The 15,786-nt window shown below is 32.8% G+C and overlaps 1 protein-coding gene across 1 annotated transcript; it reads right to left on the bottom strand.

The window, feature by feature from the left end:
* Positions 1–2,420: 2,420 nt before the first annotated feature.
* On the bottom strand, positions 2,421–14,904 carry LOC113389102 (phosphatidylinositol 4-kinase beta-like). The gene is made up of 15 exons (XM_026626161.1): positions 14,750–14,904; positions 14,382–14,534; positions 12,691–12,879; positions 10,801–11,306; positions 7,342–7,559; positions 6,761–6,895; positions 6,490–6,650; positions 4,585–4,739; positions 4,352–4,518; positions 3,953–4,286; positions 3,603–3,893; positions 3,348–3,541; positions 3,055–3,276; positions 2,745–2,998; positions 2,421–2,667 (listed from the first exon to the last, which is right to left on the bottom strand). Exons 1-15 carry the CDS (start codon positions 14,898–14,900, stop codon positions 2,480–2,482), a joined length of 3,318 nt encoding a protein of 1,105 aa, XP_026481946.1. The 5' UTR covers positions 14,901–14,904; the 3' UTR covers positions 2,421–2,479.
* Between the last annotated feature and the right edge of the window lie 882 nt (positions 14,905–15,786).

The raw sequence follows: 15,786 nt of genomic DNA, 5'->3' as shown, positions 1-15,786 counted from the left end.
TCATAATTCAACCTTCGTGGCGAGATGGTCGAAATTATTACTGCTATATTTGCATCTAGTTTTGTTTTGATTCATATATTTGATTTGATTGTGAAGTATTATTTGTATTAAATACGTTTTTGCTTGTATTTGCGTCTTATTAATTTGTGCGTTTTTATATATAGAAGAGAATTATCTAGATCAAGATCAATCCTTAAAATAAATTGCCGTGACAAAAAAAAATCGGAAAAATTTGCCGCCCCCCAAATTGTTCCGCCCTAGGCCCGGGCCTCACGGGCCTATGGGGTAATCCAGCACTGTCTACAGTATTTTCAGATAATTTACAACAGTTTTAGACAATCTACAGCATTTCCAGACATTTTATTACAAATTCAAATGATCAACAATATTTCAAATAATTTACAACATTTCTGATAATTTACAACAATTTCAGATAGTTTACAGCATTTACAGACAATTTACAACACTTTCAAACAATATACAGAATTTTCAAACAATTTATGAAATTTTCAGACAATCAGCCACATTTTGAGACAGTTTACAAAATTTTAGGGCATATCACAACATTTTCAGACATCCAAAACATTCTGAGACGATTTACAACATTTTCAGATCAATATTTATTCTTTCTATTTTCCTGTAAAATTCGTTAGAAGACGCATTAGAAGTTTCACTTCAAAAATTTCAGCTAGAAGAAAATACGAATTAATTTAAAAATCCGAGAGCTCATAGATTTATTTTTAAAGTTTAATTTTAATTTCTCGAACTCTTACGTTGGGGAGAATTTTCAGTATATAAATTATTTTCTTTTGAAGATTCTATTTATCAGGACCGTATTTACAGCCACATATCAATCGAATTTATAATAAAACAGAATAAGTTATAATTTTCAATTTCCGCGGTGGTACCAAAAATGGCCGCAATTTGAAAAGATCTGATTGGTCAAAGACATGAATAATGCCGCCTAGAACGTCTCCAAAATGGCCGCAATTTGAAACGATCTGATTGGTCGAAGACATGAATCCTGCCGCCTAGAGCGTCTCCAAAATGGCCGCAATTTGGATCGATTTCATTGGTCGAAGCCATGAATCCTGTCGCCTAGAGCGTCTCCAAAATGGCCGAAATTTGGAACGATCTGATTGGTCGAAACCATGAATCCTGCCGCTCCGACGAATCAAATCTTACCAAATTGAGGCCATTTTTTGTAGAATAATGACCATGATACATTTTAATGACGGCAACAAAAGTTTTATAAAGAGAGCTTAATAGCTACGGGTGATGGCGAAATAAAAAGTCATTTGTATATTTCAGAAGTCAGCAATTATATATACAAAAACCCATTACATGAAATATGATTTTCAATTTATATTATACAGTCAAAAGTTTCAATAAACATTATTTAGTATTAGATTAGCAAATGCAAATACTTATCTATTATTATATATTTTATATGTACATCTTTTTTTAAATATATATTTATATATGTATATATATATATATATATATATATATGCATATAAACTTGATAAATATTAATTTTACTACAATTTCTATGAAACGGTTAATAATATAATTTGGCTTTAATAGAGTAGGAGCTACATGATAAAAATAAGACACTTTTGAGAAACAAATCTCACACATCATATACACTTCGAAAAGCCACAACCTTTTATCAGAAATCAAATTTTGCAATACAAAATATAAATCGAAAGGGATTTTTAGTGATATACCAGAAACCAGTAATTAAATCAATTCTTGACTTTGAGACAACACCAGAAAAATTGCAATATAAAAAGGAATCAATCTTTCATGGTATACCAGAGCTAACATTAGTCAAATCAGTATACACGTATAATTTATTTATTTGATGATTGAACTTTGAGAAGAACTTATGGCATCCTTTCACTAAGTCCTTATAACAATATTAAATATAATATAATATAATATAATATTTATTTATATAAAATAAGCTAAAATCTATCTATTGCAATGATGACTCTCTTTCTCTAATATTTATATAGTTATATTTATATTTATAGACAAAAAGGCATATAAATTCTTAATTTAAACATATTTAATATGATAGAATAGTTTTTTTTGAGTATTATTTTTTTTAGGAATTAATTCTTAAAGTTATGACTTTATTTTAATAATAGTATTTAGATAACTTATTCCCTAGGACAGGTCTTTTTTTATCATATTATAAATTAAGAAGAAATTTGTAAAATTTATATATATATATATATATATATATATATACATATAATTTTATTATATAGATATATCTATATTATTGCATTGATGTAAATTACCAATAATAAATATATATATATATATATATATATATATATATATATATCGGAATAAAAAATCTTATAAACATTTCATGTATGCTTAACTATAATATAATTTTTATGAACAATATACAAAAATTTATCTATCATCATTATAAATCTATAATTATTTATACAAGTTGGCTTTACTGAATTCCATTAGTGAGATACTGAAAACTATCATACAACTTAGTCGATATTGAGTGCATGCTGGACTCGACAAGATGCTCCACCAATTCACAAAGTTGATCCTCTGTCAGAGACAAATGGAAACGATTTTTGAGATCGTGCACAGTATTTCCTGCACCTGATTTGAAACAGGGGAGTTGTGAACCTGAAAAAAGATAAAAAAAAACATTTTAAACAGAACTAGGCAGCAGGCAACCATTTATTATTATTATTATCCTTTACCACTTCTCATGATCTCCACCAAACCAGTAATTTTATCCATGTGTTTTCTGGCAGCAATCAAACCTTGCAACATCAAAACCTTAAAATATCGAAATAGATCAGATTCACAGCCGCCCATCACTTCCACAAATTCTGGGGTCAACTTAAACGGTGACATCTCAAATCCCAAATTTCTTGGAGACAAGGACAATATGAATCCATAATCAATGTGGATTAAGTGGCCTTCTGAATCTAGGAGTATATTGCCATTATGCCTGGAAAAACAATTGTTAATAATCTGTAAAAGGCAGTTGTATTAAATCAGTCTTACCTGTCTTTAACCTGGACTAGGTAAGAGACTAAACAATAAGCTGCACAACTCTCAACAAAGTTCCTTTGTGCCATAAGAAATTCTTCAGAATTTGCTGAACCAAACTCTCTATAAAAATGTTCCAACAAAGACAAGTTCAGACGATGCTTCTTGATCTGATGCAGGGACACCGTATTTAAAATTGGTTCAATCAGTCCACAGTCGTTACCTATGCACATAATCCTGAACAAACATAATTAGTTATTCCATAAATCCTGAACCAACACAATTTATTTTACTCTCTTGTCACTTACTGGTAAGGTCTTAACCAAAGCGGTACACGTTCCTGCTGCCAAATCTGTTGCAACATCCTTAACAACTGCTCAGCCATCAATTCTTGACGCAGATCATCTCCACATTTGACAATCACAGACAAGAGTCTCCAATTTGATAAATGACCGTACGGGGAATCAGCCCTGACTCTTCTTTGTTTATCCTCCCAAGGTTCCTGGATAAATACAAATTGAGTATAACAATTCTGCATAAATTGTCTTCCATCTTTTCCTTACCTTTAATGCAGCAGCTGAAGGATCTTCAGGATCGTGTTTAAAGTTCTTCTCCCTTTCGCTGCCGTTCAGACATTCAGACAACCTTCTTCTGATGTCGCCAGGATTAAAATTATGACTAGTTTGCTGGGTTCCACCAGCCTGATTGCTTCCACCATTGGCACCAGAATTCGTAACACCATTGTAAGCACATTGGCTATTCGTAGTCTCTGATGAATCCTGAGACAATTGTGACAACTGGGATATCGTGTCGCGCTCCAAATTGTTACGTGAAGTCGTCCGGAGTTGTAGATACTAATAAAAAAACAGATGGTAAAAATATTTTCACAATTGTTTGACTGATATTTTGGTACCTGTTGTGATATTTCATCGTCCTCTTGCGACCAGCAGTTGTCAGCATCAACAATCGCATCACAAAGTGGTTCCTCTAGCATAACATTATTGGAAGCATCACCATTTTCTGCAGAATTCGAATTTGTTGTATTACTGGTGTTAGCAGCATTTATTAACAGGTGCTCTTCGCTCTTGGTATGCCTCAAATTAGTGCCCATGACTTTGGCAGGTACAGGACACGCGTAGAAGTCTTCCACCTCCAAAACCTCAACATATATTATATAAGGCGCCTTGTCCTTGCTATTCAGACAAGCACTAGCCTGTGGTGGAATCCTGACAACGTGATGTGGTGTTCTACAAACAACACAATCAGTTTTACAACTCTACACATAAATTGACTACAATCTTTGCCATCGTACCTTGAATGTATAGGTAGCCAAACCCTTGCCGGTAAATTCAAGTTCAATTTACCAAGTTGTGCTTGCAGGCGAGCAGTCCTTGTCTCTTTGGAAGGTACTGTGGCTAATAATCGACCGATGGTCAGTAGACTTTGGATGAATTCCATTTGTGGAGCTAACCTCGGAGCCTGGAAGGAAATTGTTGGTTTAGAAATCGATCTTGGTCGGTTGTTTAGTTACTAAATTAATTTTACCCCACAAGAGCAGTAAGTTCTCCGTCCTCTCAATTCATTAACGGCTCCTGTTCGAGAATCGAAGCAGGTACAACCATTATCGAAGGCACGTCCACTGTCCAAATCGCCTAGTGTCAATTTAGGACTAAATGGAGCTTTGATCAGTCTTCTTAAACCTAAAACAAACAATTTTCACCATAGACTCTTAGAGATGGGTTTATCATATCCGAAGCCGGATTGATTAGGATTTGACTCCACTTCAGAGAGGAGTTATATCCACTTAACAACTCCACTACTCCTACAACTTTGAAACATAATACTTGACACAAATGTGTTTTATAGTGTGTTGTTAACATATCTAAAGATTTACTGAGATTTTGGAAATAGTTTACAAATGGTTCAAACATTTTTGTTTCTTTTATTATAATAATTACTACTACATTATGCATACAAATCTCAAATTGACAAAAAACTTGGGAATCAAAATCAATTTTGTAATTATTTTTGAAGAGAAAATAGAGAATCCTTTGTATATGTTTACTTTTATATGAAACTAATGCAGTGAACCTTATATATGAAATGAGAACAAATCTTTGTGTATAATATTTTTCACAAAATAATAATACCTCACATTTTTTTTTAACTTCCCGTAGGGTAAGTTATTGTAATGGGCCGAAAATCGGAATTGAAAATTTTTACATTTCTCGACGTTTTGAAGGTTTCTGAACGCTTTGGCATACCTCAGAAAAAATGGATGTGTGTGTGTGTGTGTGTGTGTATGTGTGTGTGGATACAAATTTCCAGTCACGTTTTCGTGCGCACGGATCAACCGATTTGAATGGTTCAAAAAACATTCGATTTCTATTGATAGGGGGATGTGCTGATTAGTTTTTGGCAAAGGCAGGTCCAGCCGTTTCGGAGATACGGAGCAAAGAGTGCAGAAAATAGAAATCGAGTTTTTGAGAGATCGGAGCATCCGATTTGAATGATTTAAAAAACATTCAATTCGTATTGACGGGGGGAAGGGGTGATTAGTCTTTGGCAAAGGCAGGTCCAGCGGTTTCGGAGATACAGAGCAAAAAATGACAGTTTTTGAGAGAACTAAGCATCTGATTCAGATGATTCAAATAACTTTCTGCTTGTTTTAACAAAATAATTGATTTTGAAAAAAAAAATTGTTCAAATTTTTTTTTTTTTAATTTTTTGTATATCGAAAATAATTCAGATTTAATTTTTAATTCTGACTATAGTTCCAATATACTTTAAACAAATAATTTCAACTTTGCAATTCAGTTTATATAATTCTTATAAATATTAGACAATGTTACAATATTTATGATAATTTATTTGAAAACATTCAGTATTCCTTGAACATTTCGTTACGGTACGGGAAGTTCCAGCAATTTGCCTTAAGGCACGATGCCACCCACCCCACTAGTATTATTTACTTTTCAAGAATTAATTATACATCAGGTATGGTTTGATTAGCATACTATTTACTTTTGTCATAATTGTCAAATCATAATTGTGTAAAAGTTATAATATAATACTAAATATTTTTTAGCTGGTGGTATACCATTGGGAGAGCTCATTTACAGACAAACATTATCGTATACAGAATATAGAATACAAAATAGCATTATTTTGAGACATTGTGTACCCGGAAAGTCCTTAGAGAAAAAGACATTTCTTTCGACTCAAATCTTTGTAAAAGTAAAAAATCTCAAGCAAATATCTGCACATGTTAACAGATTTAGTATCAGTTTAGGGAAGTCGGATATGACAAATCCTGTGAGACAACTCCACTCGGATTCACTCCAAGGGAGGAGTGGTATCGAAGTGATAACTACGGAGTGAGTTACCCATCTCTACTCTACACTGTCAATGTCTTGTTTTGTATATATTGCTGTATACCCTTTATTTTACCTTGGTAAAGTCCAGTGGCATCCGATTGTGATCTCTGATGGGTCTTTTTGATCGGGGATAGAAATCTGTTGGTCACTGTCTGGTTGACGGCAAGGGAGTTCTCGTTTTGACTTACACCGCCTTGTGATGATTTTTTGCGCTGGTTTTCTGAATCTCTTGGCCTGTTAAAAAAACGATACTGGTTGATATATCTATTTTCACTTCCTTCGGAAGAAACAATCTCAAGACATATTTGGAACTGTACGAGTGGTACAGTACACCGTTTATTTACCTAAACTCATCATTTAATATGTGATTCCGTAGCTTGGTTCCATGTGACTTCTTCTTCGTCGACAATTCAGCATCAGAACTGTAAGCCTCGAGTAACCAAGCACATTTTAAAGAAAAATCAACACTCTGCCTGCACCTAAAACATAAATAAATTGAAGTAGTTAATATATTAATATATTACTTACAATATATATATATATATATATATATATATATATATATATATATATATATATATATATATATATATATATGAAAAGCCATCCGCTTTGTTTGTGTTAACGTCAGACCAAAAAACAAAAAATGTGGTTTACCAAAGAGCACTTCAATGAAACGGATAATTGGCGGATTCACTTTCATTTTATTAGAGAAGTTCAACTAAAAAACACTTCGATTTTTGTAATCGAAATAAATTCATTACTGTTGTGCAATAAAATCAAATTTTTCCTTTTCAAATATAAAACAAACAAAAAATTTCTTCATCTTTCTCACGAAACCATCTGGTGGCGAAACGGAGTTCGTCGGGTTTGCTAGTTATATTATAAATATTACATTACTTAGTTATATAATTATATTTTTTACCTGTGCACCAAGTAAGGATGAATAGCCTCCGCCACATCGGCCATCTGGACGTACATGCTGACCATTTGAGGAATATAAAAGTCGACATCCTGGTCCTTGAAGGAGAAGATCTTGTTGCCGATGTACATCTGGACTCCTGGTTCCTTCGATTTGAACAAATAGTGAATGGCGAAGGACATGTCGAAGAGTTTGGACTCCAGCAGGCGCAGGGTGAAATCCTAAAATGGTAATGGAAATAATTGCATACATATTTGTTGTTGATGTCGATGGCTTCTTTCTCATCCACCTACACCTTGCCAACTTTCGTATGAAGCATGATGTCATCACCAAGCTTTTTTTTGGCGACTGAAGGTGTTGTAATTATGTTGTAATTTATATTCAAATGAGAAACCAAATCGAGATCTATCCAAATTAGATGTACTGTTATAGTAATGGGCGGAAAATCTAAAATGAAATTTTTTGCATTTCTCGACGTTTTGAAGGTTTCTGAACATTTTGGCATACCCCAGAAAACTAATGGATGTGTGTGTATGTGTATGTGTGTGAAAGTTTTGTAAATGCGAACACATTTTTTCATCCACGTTTTCGGGCGCACGGATCAACCGATTTGAATGATTTAAAAAACATTCCATCCCTACTGATAGGGAGATGTGCTGATTAGTTTCTGGCAAAAGCAGGTGCAGCTGTTACGGAGATACAGAGCAAAGAATGCAGAAAATAGAAATCGATTTTTTGAGAGAACGGAGTATCGGATTTGAATGATCTAAAAAACATTCAATTTGTAATGATTAGGAGAAGAGGTGATTAGTTTTTGGCAAAGTCAGGTCCCGCCATTTCGAAGATACAGAGCTAAATGTGCAAAAAATGGCAGTTTTTGAGTGAACTAAGCGTCCGATTTGAATGATCTAAAAAACTTTCTGCTTGTATTGACAAAACAATTGCTTTGAGGATAAAAAATTATTACATCTTTTTTTTATTTTCCATAAAATATTTTTATAATTTTGTATTAAAAATTCAAAAAATCACCCAGGCTAAGCACAGTCTAAGCGCCACTCTGGTACAAATGTTTACCCAAGTGCGTTTAGACTGTTTACTTACTGGAGCACATTTCCAATTTTGTGAAAAAAAAACTATTGAAAAATGTGAAAATGCCGCCAAGCTAAGCACAGTATAAGTGAAAATGTCGCACAGAATTATTTGCAAATGCGTTTAGACTGTGACTATACGGGAGTGCTTTTTCAATTTTGTGTAAATTAGGCAACTATTTTTTTTTTAAATTGAATTAGAAATGAAACGACGATTGTTAATGTTCTGGAGATAAATTGATTTATGATTTACATTTGATTTGCTCAGATATAACAAACAAGATAGCAAAAATAATGAAAGTTACAGTATTTGTAATAATATATTTGAAAACGTTTAAAATTTCTCGAATATTTCATTAAGGTACGGGAAGTACCAGCAATTTGCCTTAAGGCACGATGCCATACACCACTAGTTTAAGCTTTACATAAAAACCATTTATTTTTCTTTAGAGTTTTATGTCAATTTTACAATTTTAAATTATCAATACGAATTTGTAACAATCATCGCTTTAATTTAATCAATCGAAACAATCAATAATAGCTGAAATGAAGTTGAACTCCTTGAAATTCAATAAAGAATTCTTTTATACATTACCATCAATTGTCGACGACGAACGTTATCATTAATTTTTACTCGAGTCGTAATTGTTTGTGAATTACGTAAACAAAAATTCTAATCGCATTGCATAATAATATTTATTTTAATTAAATATAATCAATCAACCGATAATACATCAGTAATACATCGGGTATTACTAATCGCCGAGATAACGGTATAATATTTATAAATATTTAATATTTTTGCATTTTCTTATTTGCAATAACAGATTTTTAAATAAAACGTAAAATATGTTTAGGTATTTTGCTAAGGCTTCTTCTCGTCCTAGTGGTTAAAGATATAGACTTCGTAATAAGGGTTAGATACACGCCTCGGACAGCTTGATGTCAAGCAGCAGTCTTCGTAATCTTATATATAAAAATGAATCGCAAAATGTGTTGGTAAGCTCATAACTCAACAACGCCTGAACCAATTTGGCCAATTCTTGTTTTTAAAATGTTCGTTGAAGTCCAAGGATGGTTCTTACGGCGAGAAAAAATCTAATAATTGCCGGGAAAACCCTAAAAACAGCTCTTTTCTTTTTCACATACAAACGTTTTCTAACTAAAACGTAGAATCAATTCGAGCTTTATTGCTATTATATAAAATTCATATTAAATTACAAGCACTCGCTTTATACTACTTCTAAACGATTATTCGGATTTTGATAAACCTTTCTGAAGTTTGTTAAGAAAATTTTCTAGGATGTATATAAAATGCAAAAAAACGACATGTCATTGTTTGCATTAAAAAACAAATGAAAACTATCATCTGCCAAAAAATTTCAATTTACTTATGAACCTAGACAATATTAGAATATATATAACAAATTTATGATTATGAATAAGAAAAATGAAATGTTTACATTATTATTGCCAAAAAAGCAGCTGAGATGTGCCAGAAATTAAAATAATATAATATACAGTATATGTATGGCAGATTGAATGATACACATATGAACAGGATATGACAAATTAATTCACTTAAAATATGAAATTAAGTATTAATCAGGGCCGGTCCTACCTTCAATGCAATGCATGGGAAAAATACGAGCGCACGCCTTAGGGGGCGCCAACACAAGATTCGGATATTAAATTTTCAATATAGTTTTTTTTTTCAATATATAATTTCTTTGCATCTTTTACTAATAATTACACAATATTTTTAAAATTTGTAAAAATTTCACTTTATAACAACAAATGGGAAAGTAGAGATGAATGCATTCAATTCGGCCCTCACGATATCGATTAGGAGAAGTTTAAAATGCAATTCTGGATATCTTAAATAATATGAAAATAAATTAATTTAATCTAACATGAAGTACCAGTGTTATGTTATGGTTATGATTATGTTATACCGTTTAAAAGACTTCAATTCCGAATATAGTGTGGGTATCGAGACTCATCATTTTATTTAAAGCAGTTCTACATTTAACACTGCTCGTATTATAAATGTATATGCATTTAGGCGTGAAGAGTAATTTAAAATACAATAATTCTTATTTTTAGGTAAACGGTAAATATTAGTATGTTATATTAAAAAATTGTAGACATGGGTACAGCACAACGTCTGTCAGGTCATCTAGTTGTGCATAAAAATTAATATACCTTAGTAAAAAAATCATTCTGAAGGCTGAATTATATACATGCCTATATGTTTATACTACTTGCATCTATTACAATTTGCTTGAGGAAATAATTGATCGATGCTCCCATACCATGAACCTGCCTTCGGACAGACTTCTATTTATTATTTACTACTTATCCTTTATTCTACCTTAAATCCTGCCCCGGAAGGCGGTTCCTGTTTGCTAATAATCTCCACAACTCCTTCTTCACCACCATCGACTTTCTCAATCTTAACACCAGTCTCTTCATCCTTACCACTACAACTCTCAGCATTTGAGTCCGTAACAAAACACTTTCCATTAAGTTTCTGGCACAAACCGTCCACCACCATTTCACTCGACCTATCCTCTAAACTTATCCTGGGCACTAAATTAACCACCTGCACCGATTCAACATTGTTCGAATGTTCACTTTGGTCTGGTAAAAGTTCATTTGTTTCACTTGTGACAATGTCATCTTGATTGCAGGTAGGTGATACTCCGTTTTCTTCCAGGTTGACCAGATCGTCTGAGTTTGCATCTAGGTTTAGATCCAGATCGGAGTCGTCTTCTAGGCTTTCCGTCCTGCTCCTGGGCTGGTTTACTAGGTTCAGGTCTAAATGGTGGGTTTTGATCAGGCGGAGGCTGTCGCCGCTCTCTGAACCACACATTATACCTAGAAAATACAAATTGGTTAACGACAAAGAATTCTTGTCGATTTAAGGGGGTAATCTAGTGTAGAGCAATGAATTTTAGAACATTTTTAAAGTGTCGTAAAAGAAAGCAATGAATGTTTTTACTATCCATTTTTTTATTAATAAATAAAACACTTGTTTATTAATATTATTAAAATACAAAACAAAATTTAAAACAAAAAAGGTGAAAATTGAAGAAATTGGCAGCTGATGAAATGGGTGGTCTCAAAAAATTGGCACCTCAGTCTTGGCATGATTTCAGCCCTCCTAGCCATCGGAAATTGACGACTGTTTGAAAAAAAGTGTCTTTTTTAATATTTTTTTTTTTGAGTTTCACTGAGTTTTTTTTACTGAATTTGGGGATGATTCTAGTTCGGGCTACAGATAGGTCTATAAACAAGACTCTTTGAACATTTCCAGTGAATCGGTCGAGTAGAACTCGAGAAATCGTGTCAACAGTACTGAAAAAGTCAGTTCTGAGAAAAACGCATTTAAAGTTTTGCGTGAAGTTTTTTGCTCTCAAAGTAAAAAAATAATATGTTATACTTTTTTTTATTTAATTTGTCATTCCTGCTTTATGCAACGGACCTTCTTCTACTTCAAAAAAAAAAATTTTCTGCATTTCTCTCTTCCAATGGAGCAGTTCTAACCTCCTTTGAAGCGTTGTCTTATCTTACAGCAAATGAATGAGTTTTTGGCCCAATTTGCATTACCATAAGAGTCATCATTTTTAAAATCGAAAAGAAACCTTCATTGAATATGCAAACAGCAACAAAATATTGCTATTTCAATTACCCGAGATCGGGAATGAATGTGTTTCGGCGCGAAAATCCAAATCAACGAGTTTAAAGATTCATTATTGTTCTCAAAGTTGTACGTAACAAAATGCTGTTACATGTCTAAAAACTTTACTAATTTGTTCGAAAATATAAAATTGTATAAATGTACACTCATAGTATATACTTTATAGTAAAACATACTAAAATTACAGTTCTTAATTATGCATAGTACAACCGTTATGAATTTTTGAAATTAACCTAAGCATATATGGAGTTAACACGAGTAGACAAAATTGTACGTGAACAATAATGAGTTTCTGAACCTATACATCGAATTAATAATTCATCTGACGATAAACTATCCTAAATTGATCTAATGACTTCCTAATGCCTTTGGTCCAATTAAACCAGTTTGGAGATCGGGCCAGTGAAATGCCTATATCTCCAAAAATAACCCAAATTTTCAAAAACCTTCTCGTACCCATATTCTTAGATAGTTGAACTTTGAAATATGAAATAAAAAAAATCGATTTTTTTTTAATTTCTATACTAGAATACCCCCTTAATGGATTTTATATTTCCTTACCAGAATCGTCAGATCCCAGACTGGTGAGTTCATCTCTCTCGTTCCTCTGGTTTTTGCTCTGATTTGCTGACGATATGATGCTGGATAAAGGTTTATTCTTAATTGTCATGGACTGGACGCACGTTTCTGATTGTGCTTGACTTTGATGAGCTTTCAGTTTCAGATGATGCACACTCAAAGGATGTCCAACTGAAATAAAAATATATTGCCAATTAAATCAAATCGAAACATCCATATGCTAGCCTTTCCATATCCGAAAAATCTAATAAAAAAATCAACTTTGGTGATTCTATTATCTAACATCCATATCCTACCCTTACCATATCCTAAAAATCAAATAAAAACTAATTGGTATTGGTATTTTGCCTTGAGGCAATTTACATGAACTTCCTCCCGATATGTGTAAATAATCGACTCGATCAATAAAAAATAAATTAATTTATAAGTGATTGAAGTATGAAAACGAGCGAACACGTTAACTCGGAATATTTTCTAAGAGCAAATTTTCAAAAATAAACAATTTTTATAATTGAACCAGTTTCCGTAGAACTTTGATGGTTCAGTATGTTCATCAAGACCAAGTACTCTATCGTTATACCAAATAAATCGTCTAATCTTAATATCAACAGACGTCAAAAAAACTACTCATTTTCTCAAACTTTGAAGAATTTTTAAAATTAAACTACTTGTCGTAAGACTGTAATATTTCAGTAAGTTCTATAAGACCATGATATATATCGCCCAAAAAAGTTCCATAAAAATCGGCCTAAATTTTTTTTCAACAGTTAATTACAAGAAAACGGCTCGGTAGATTTTCACCTAAAACTAATCAGAATCATTCCCCACTAATATCTTTCAAACAGTTTTTGATTTTTTAAAATCGATTCGGTAGGATGAGCTTAAATGTGGACGAAAAGTCTAACACTTCTTTCAAATGACAAAGAAACGGCTTGTCAGATCGTCAAACAAAACTGACGAACGATAGTAGTCATCGAGATACATCAAATGACTTTTAAATTTCTGAAATCGGTTCAGGCGTTTTTGAGAAAAGGTCGATGAAAGTTTTAACTTTGGCAAATGCCAAAAAATCGATACCAATTTTTGCAAACTTTGACGAATTTTTAAAGCTAAACGAGTTGTCGTAGGACCGTAATATTTTAGTAGGATCTAAAAGACTATGGTATCTACGGTCAAAAAAATAATAAAAATCGTGGAATTTTTTTTAACACTTTATTACAAGAAAACGGCCCGGCCAATCTCTACCAAAAACTAATCAGCACGCATTACCAACCAATATCTTTCGAACGGTTTTTGAATTTTCACAATCGATTCAGAATTGCGGGCTAAAACGTGGACGAAATTATTTTCACTTTTCTGCGATTTACAAAGAAACGGCTTGGCTGATCGTCGATCAAAATTGATAAACTCTAGTCCTCATCGAAATACATCGAATGGCTTTTAAATTTTTGAAATCGTTCTAGCCGTCTTTTATAAAACAACTCGGTTTACGGCAAAACATCTGTTCATGCACACACATACTTTTTCCAAATGTTGGTCTCATTCGATTCAGAACGGCTTGAAACGTCGAGAAAACATAAAATTAGCGAATCGGATTTTTTGATGAAAACATAAACTTCTCCTTCGGGAAGTTAATAAAAAAAAAATCAACTCTGGTGATTCTATTATCTTACCGTGAATGGGCGTGTGATCAGCAGGTGGTGGTTCCGTCGGACTTGGCGTAATGTCAACTTCTGGTATCCTTTGCAGAACCGAATCTAAACTTCGATTTCGTTGGTGATGTTGCTGGTGATGTACCAGGCCTGATGAGTTTGCATAATTTGCACCTGGGGTAGTAAAAACCAACTAAATCACAACAAATATCATATACCGAACAAACAAAACAAAAATTGAACTATGTTCAGTACAATTCACAGCTAATTAGTCTGTAGAAATATTTTTTTGCTATTTTTCTAAAATTTATCTTCTTTCGTTAAAAATTTAACAATGTGGCCGTTTATCTCCTGATATCGATAATTTGGTGATGTCTTTGACTTATTACCTGTGTATATACTTAAAGAGTGTCCTGGTGGATGTACAGGTGCCACATAGCCCAGTGTCGAATTATTTACCGGCGAATATGTCGAATTCGTCGAACTCAGGATGGAATGGCAGCTGGTCACTTGCGACACAGGAGGAAGTAGAATGCCCATGGACCTTAAAGGAAAAAACACAGAAATTAACCAAAGGTCAAAATGTTAGGAGACGGAATTCGGTGTATTTTTAGAAATGTCGAGATAACCTTAATATAAAGATAATATGTATATATATAATGAAATATAGAAGGTATTAATACGCCGCAATATTATCGCATATGTCACATAGGGGTCACCAACAAGTGACTCTAAAATTCCATTCAGATTAGTCATCACAATACACAAACATCAGCAATATATATAGTGTATAAAATATTCATAAATAATAATAGTAATAACTAACTGGTGTATGGCATCGTGCCTTAAAGCAAATTACTGGAACTTCCCGTACCGTAATAAAACATTAGAGAAATTTCAAACGTTTTCATATATATTATTACAAGTACTGTAACTTTCATTAAATTTGCTATCTTGTTATATCTGAGCAAATCAAATGTAAATCACATTCTGTGCGACATTTTCACTTATACTGTGCTTAGCTTGGCGGCATTTTCACATTTTTCAATAGTTTTCACAAAATTGGACATAAAATGTCTAAACGCACTTCTGTAAACATTTGTACCTTAGACTGTGCTTAGCCTGGGTAATTTTTTGAATTTTTAATCTAAAACTACAAAAATATTTTATGGAAAATAAAAAAAAAGATGAAATGATTTTTTATCCTCAAAAACAATTATTCAAATCCGTTGATCCGTGCGCCCGAAAACGTGGACGAAAAAATGCGGACATACAAAACACACAGAACACACACACACACATCCATTTTTTCTGAGGTATGCCAAAATGTTCAGAAGCCCTCAAAACGTCGAGAAATGCAAAAATTTTCATTTAGGGAAGTTAATAATAAATACATTAATAACTAGGTGTTAGTAGAATTTTGCCT

The sequence above is a fragment of the Ctenocephalides felis genome, unplaced genomic scaffold, assembly GCF_003426905.1.
Source record: "Ctenocephalides felis isolate EL2017-DRISC unplaced genomic scaffold, ASM342690v1 CF-g0.4_SCAFFOLD_03573, whole genome shotgun sequence".
In the NCBI taxonomy this organism is placed as follows: Eukaryota; Metazoa; Arthropoda; class Insecta; order Siphonaptera; family Pulicidae; genus Ctenocephalides; species Ctenocephalides felis.
This window is presented reverse-complemented; position numbering and strand designations above follow the sequence as displayed.

Coding starts and splice junctions, on each gene's coding strand:
- LOC113389102 (XM_026626161.1), bottom strand. CDS start 14,900: ATGGGCATTCTACTTCCTCCTGTGTCGCAAGTGACCAGCTGCCATTCC. Junction 11,307..12,690: donor TCTGGGATCTGACGATTCTG/GTAAGGAAATAT, acceptor TGTATTTTCTAG/GTATAATGTGTGGTTCAGAG. Junction 3,894..3,952: donor ACGATGAAATATCACAACAG/GTACCAAAATAT, acceptor TTTTTTTATTAG/TATCTACAACTCCGGACGAC.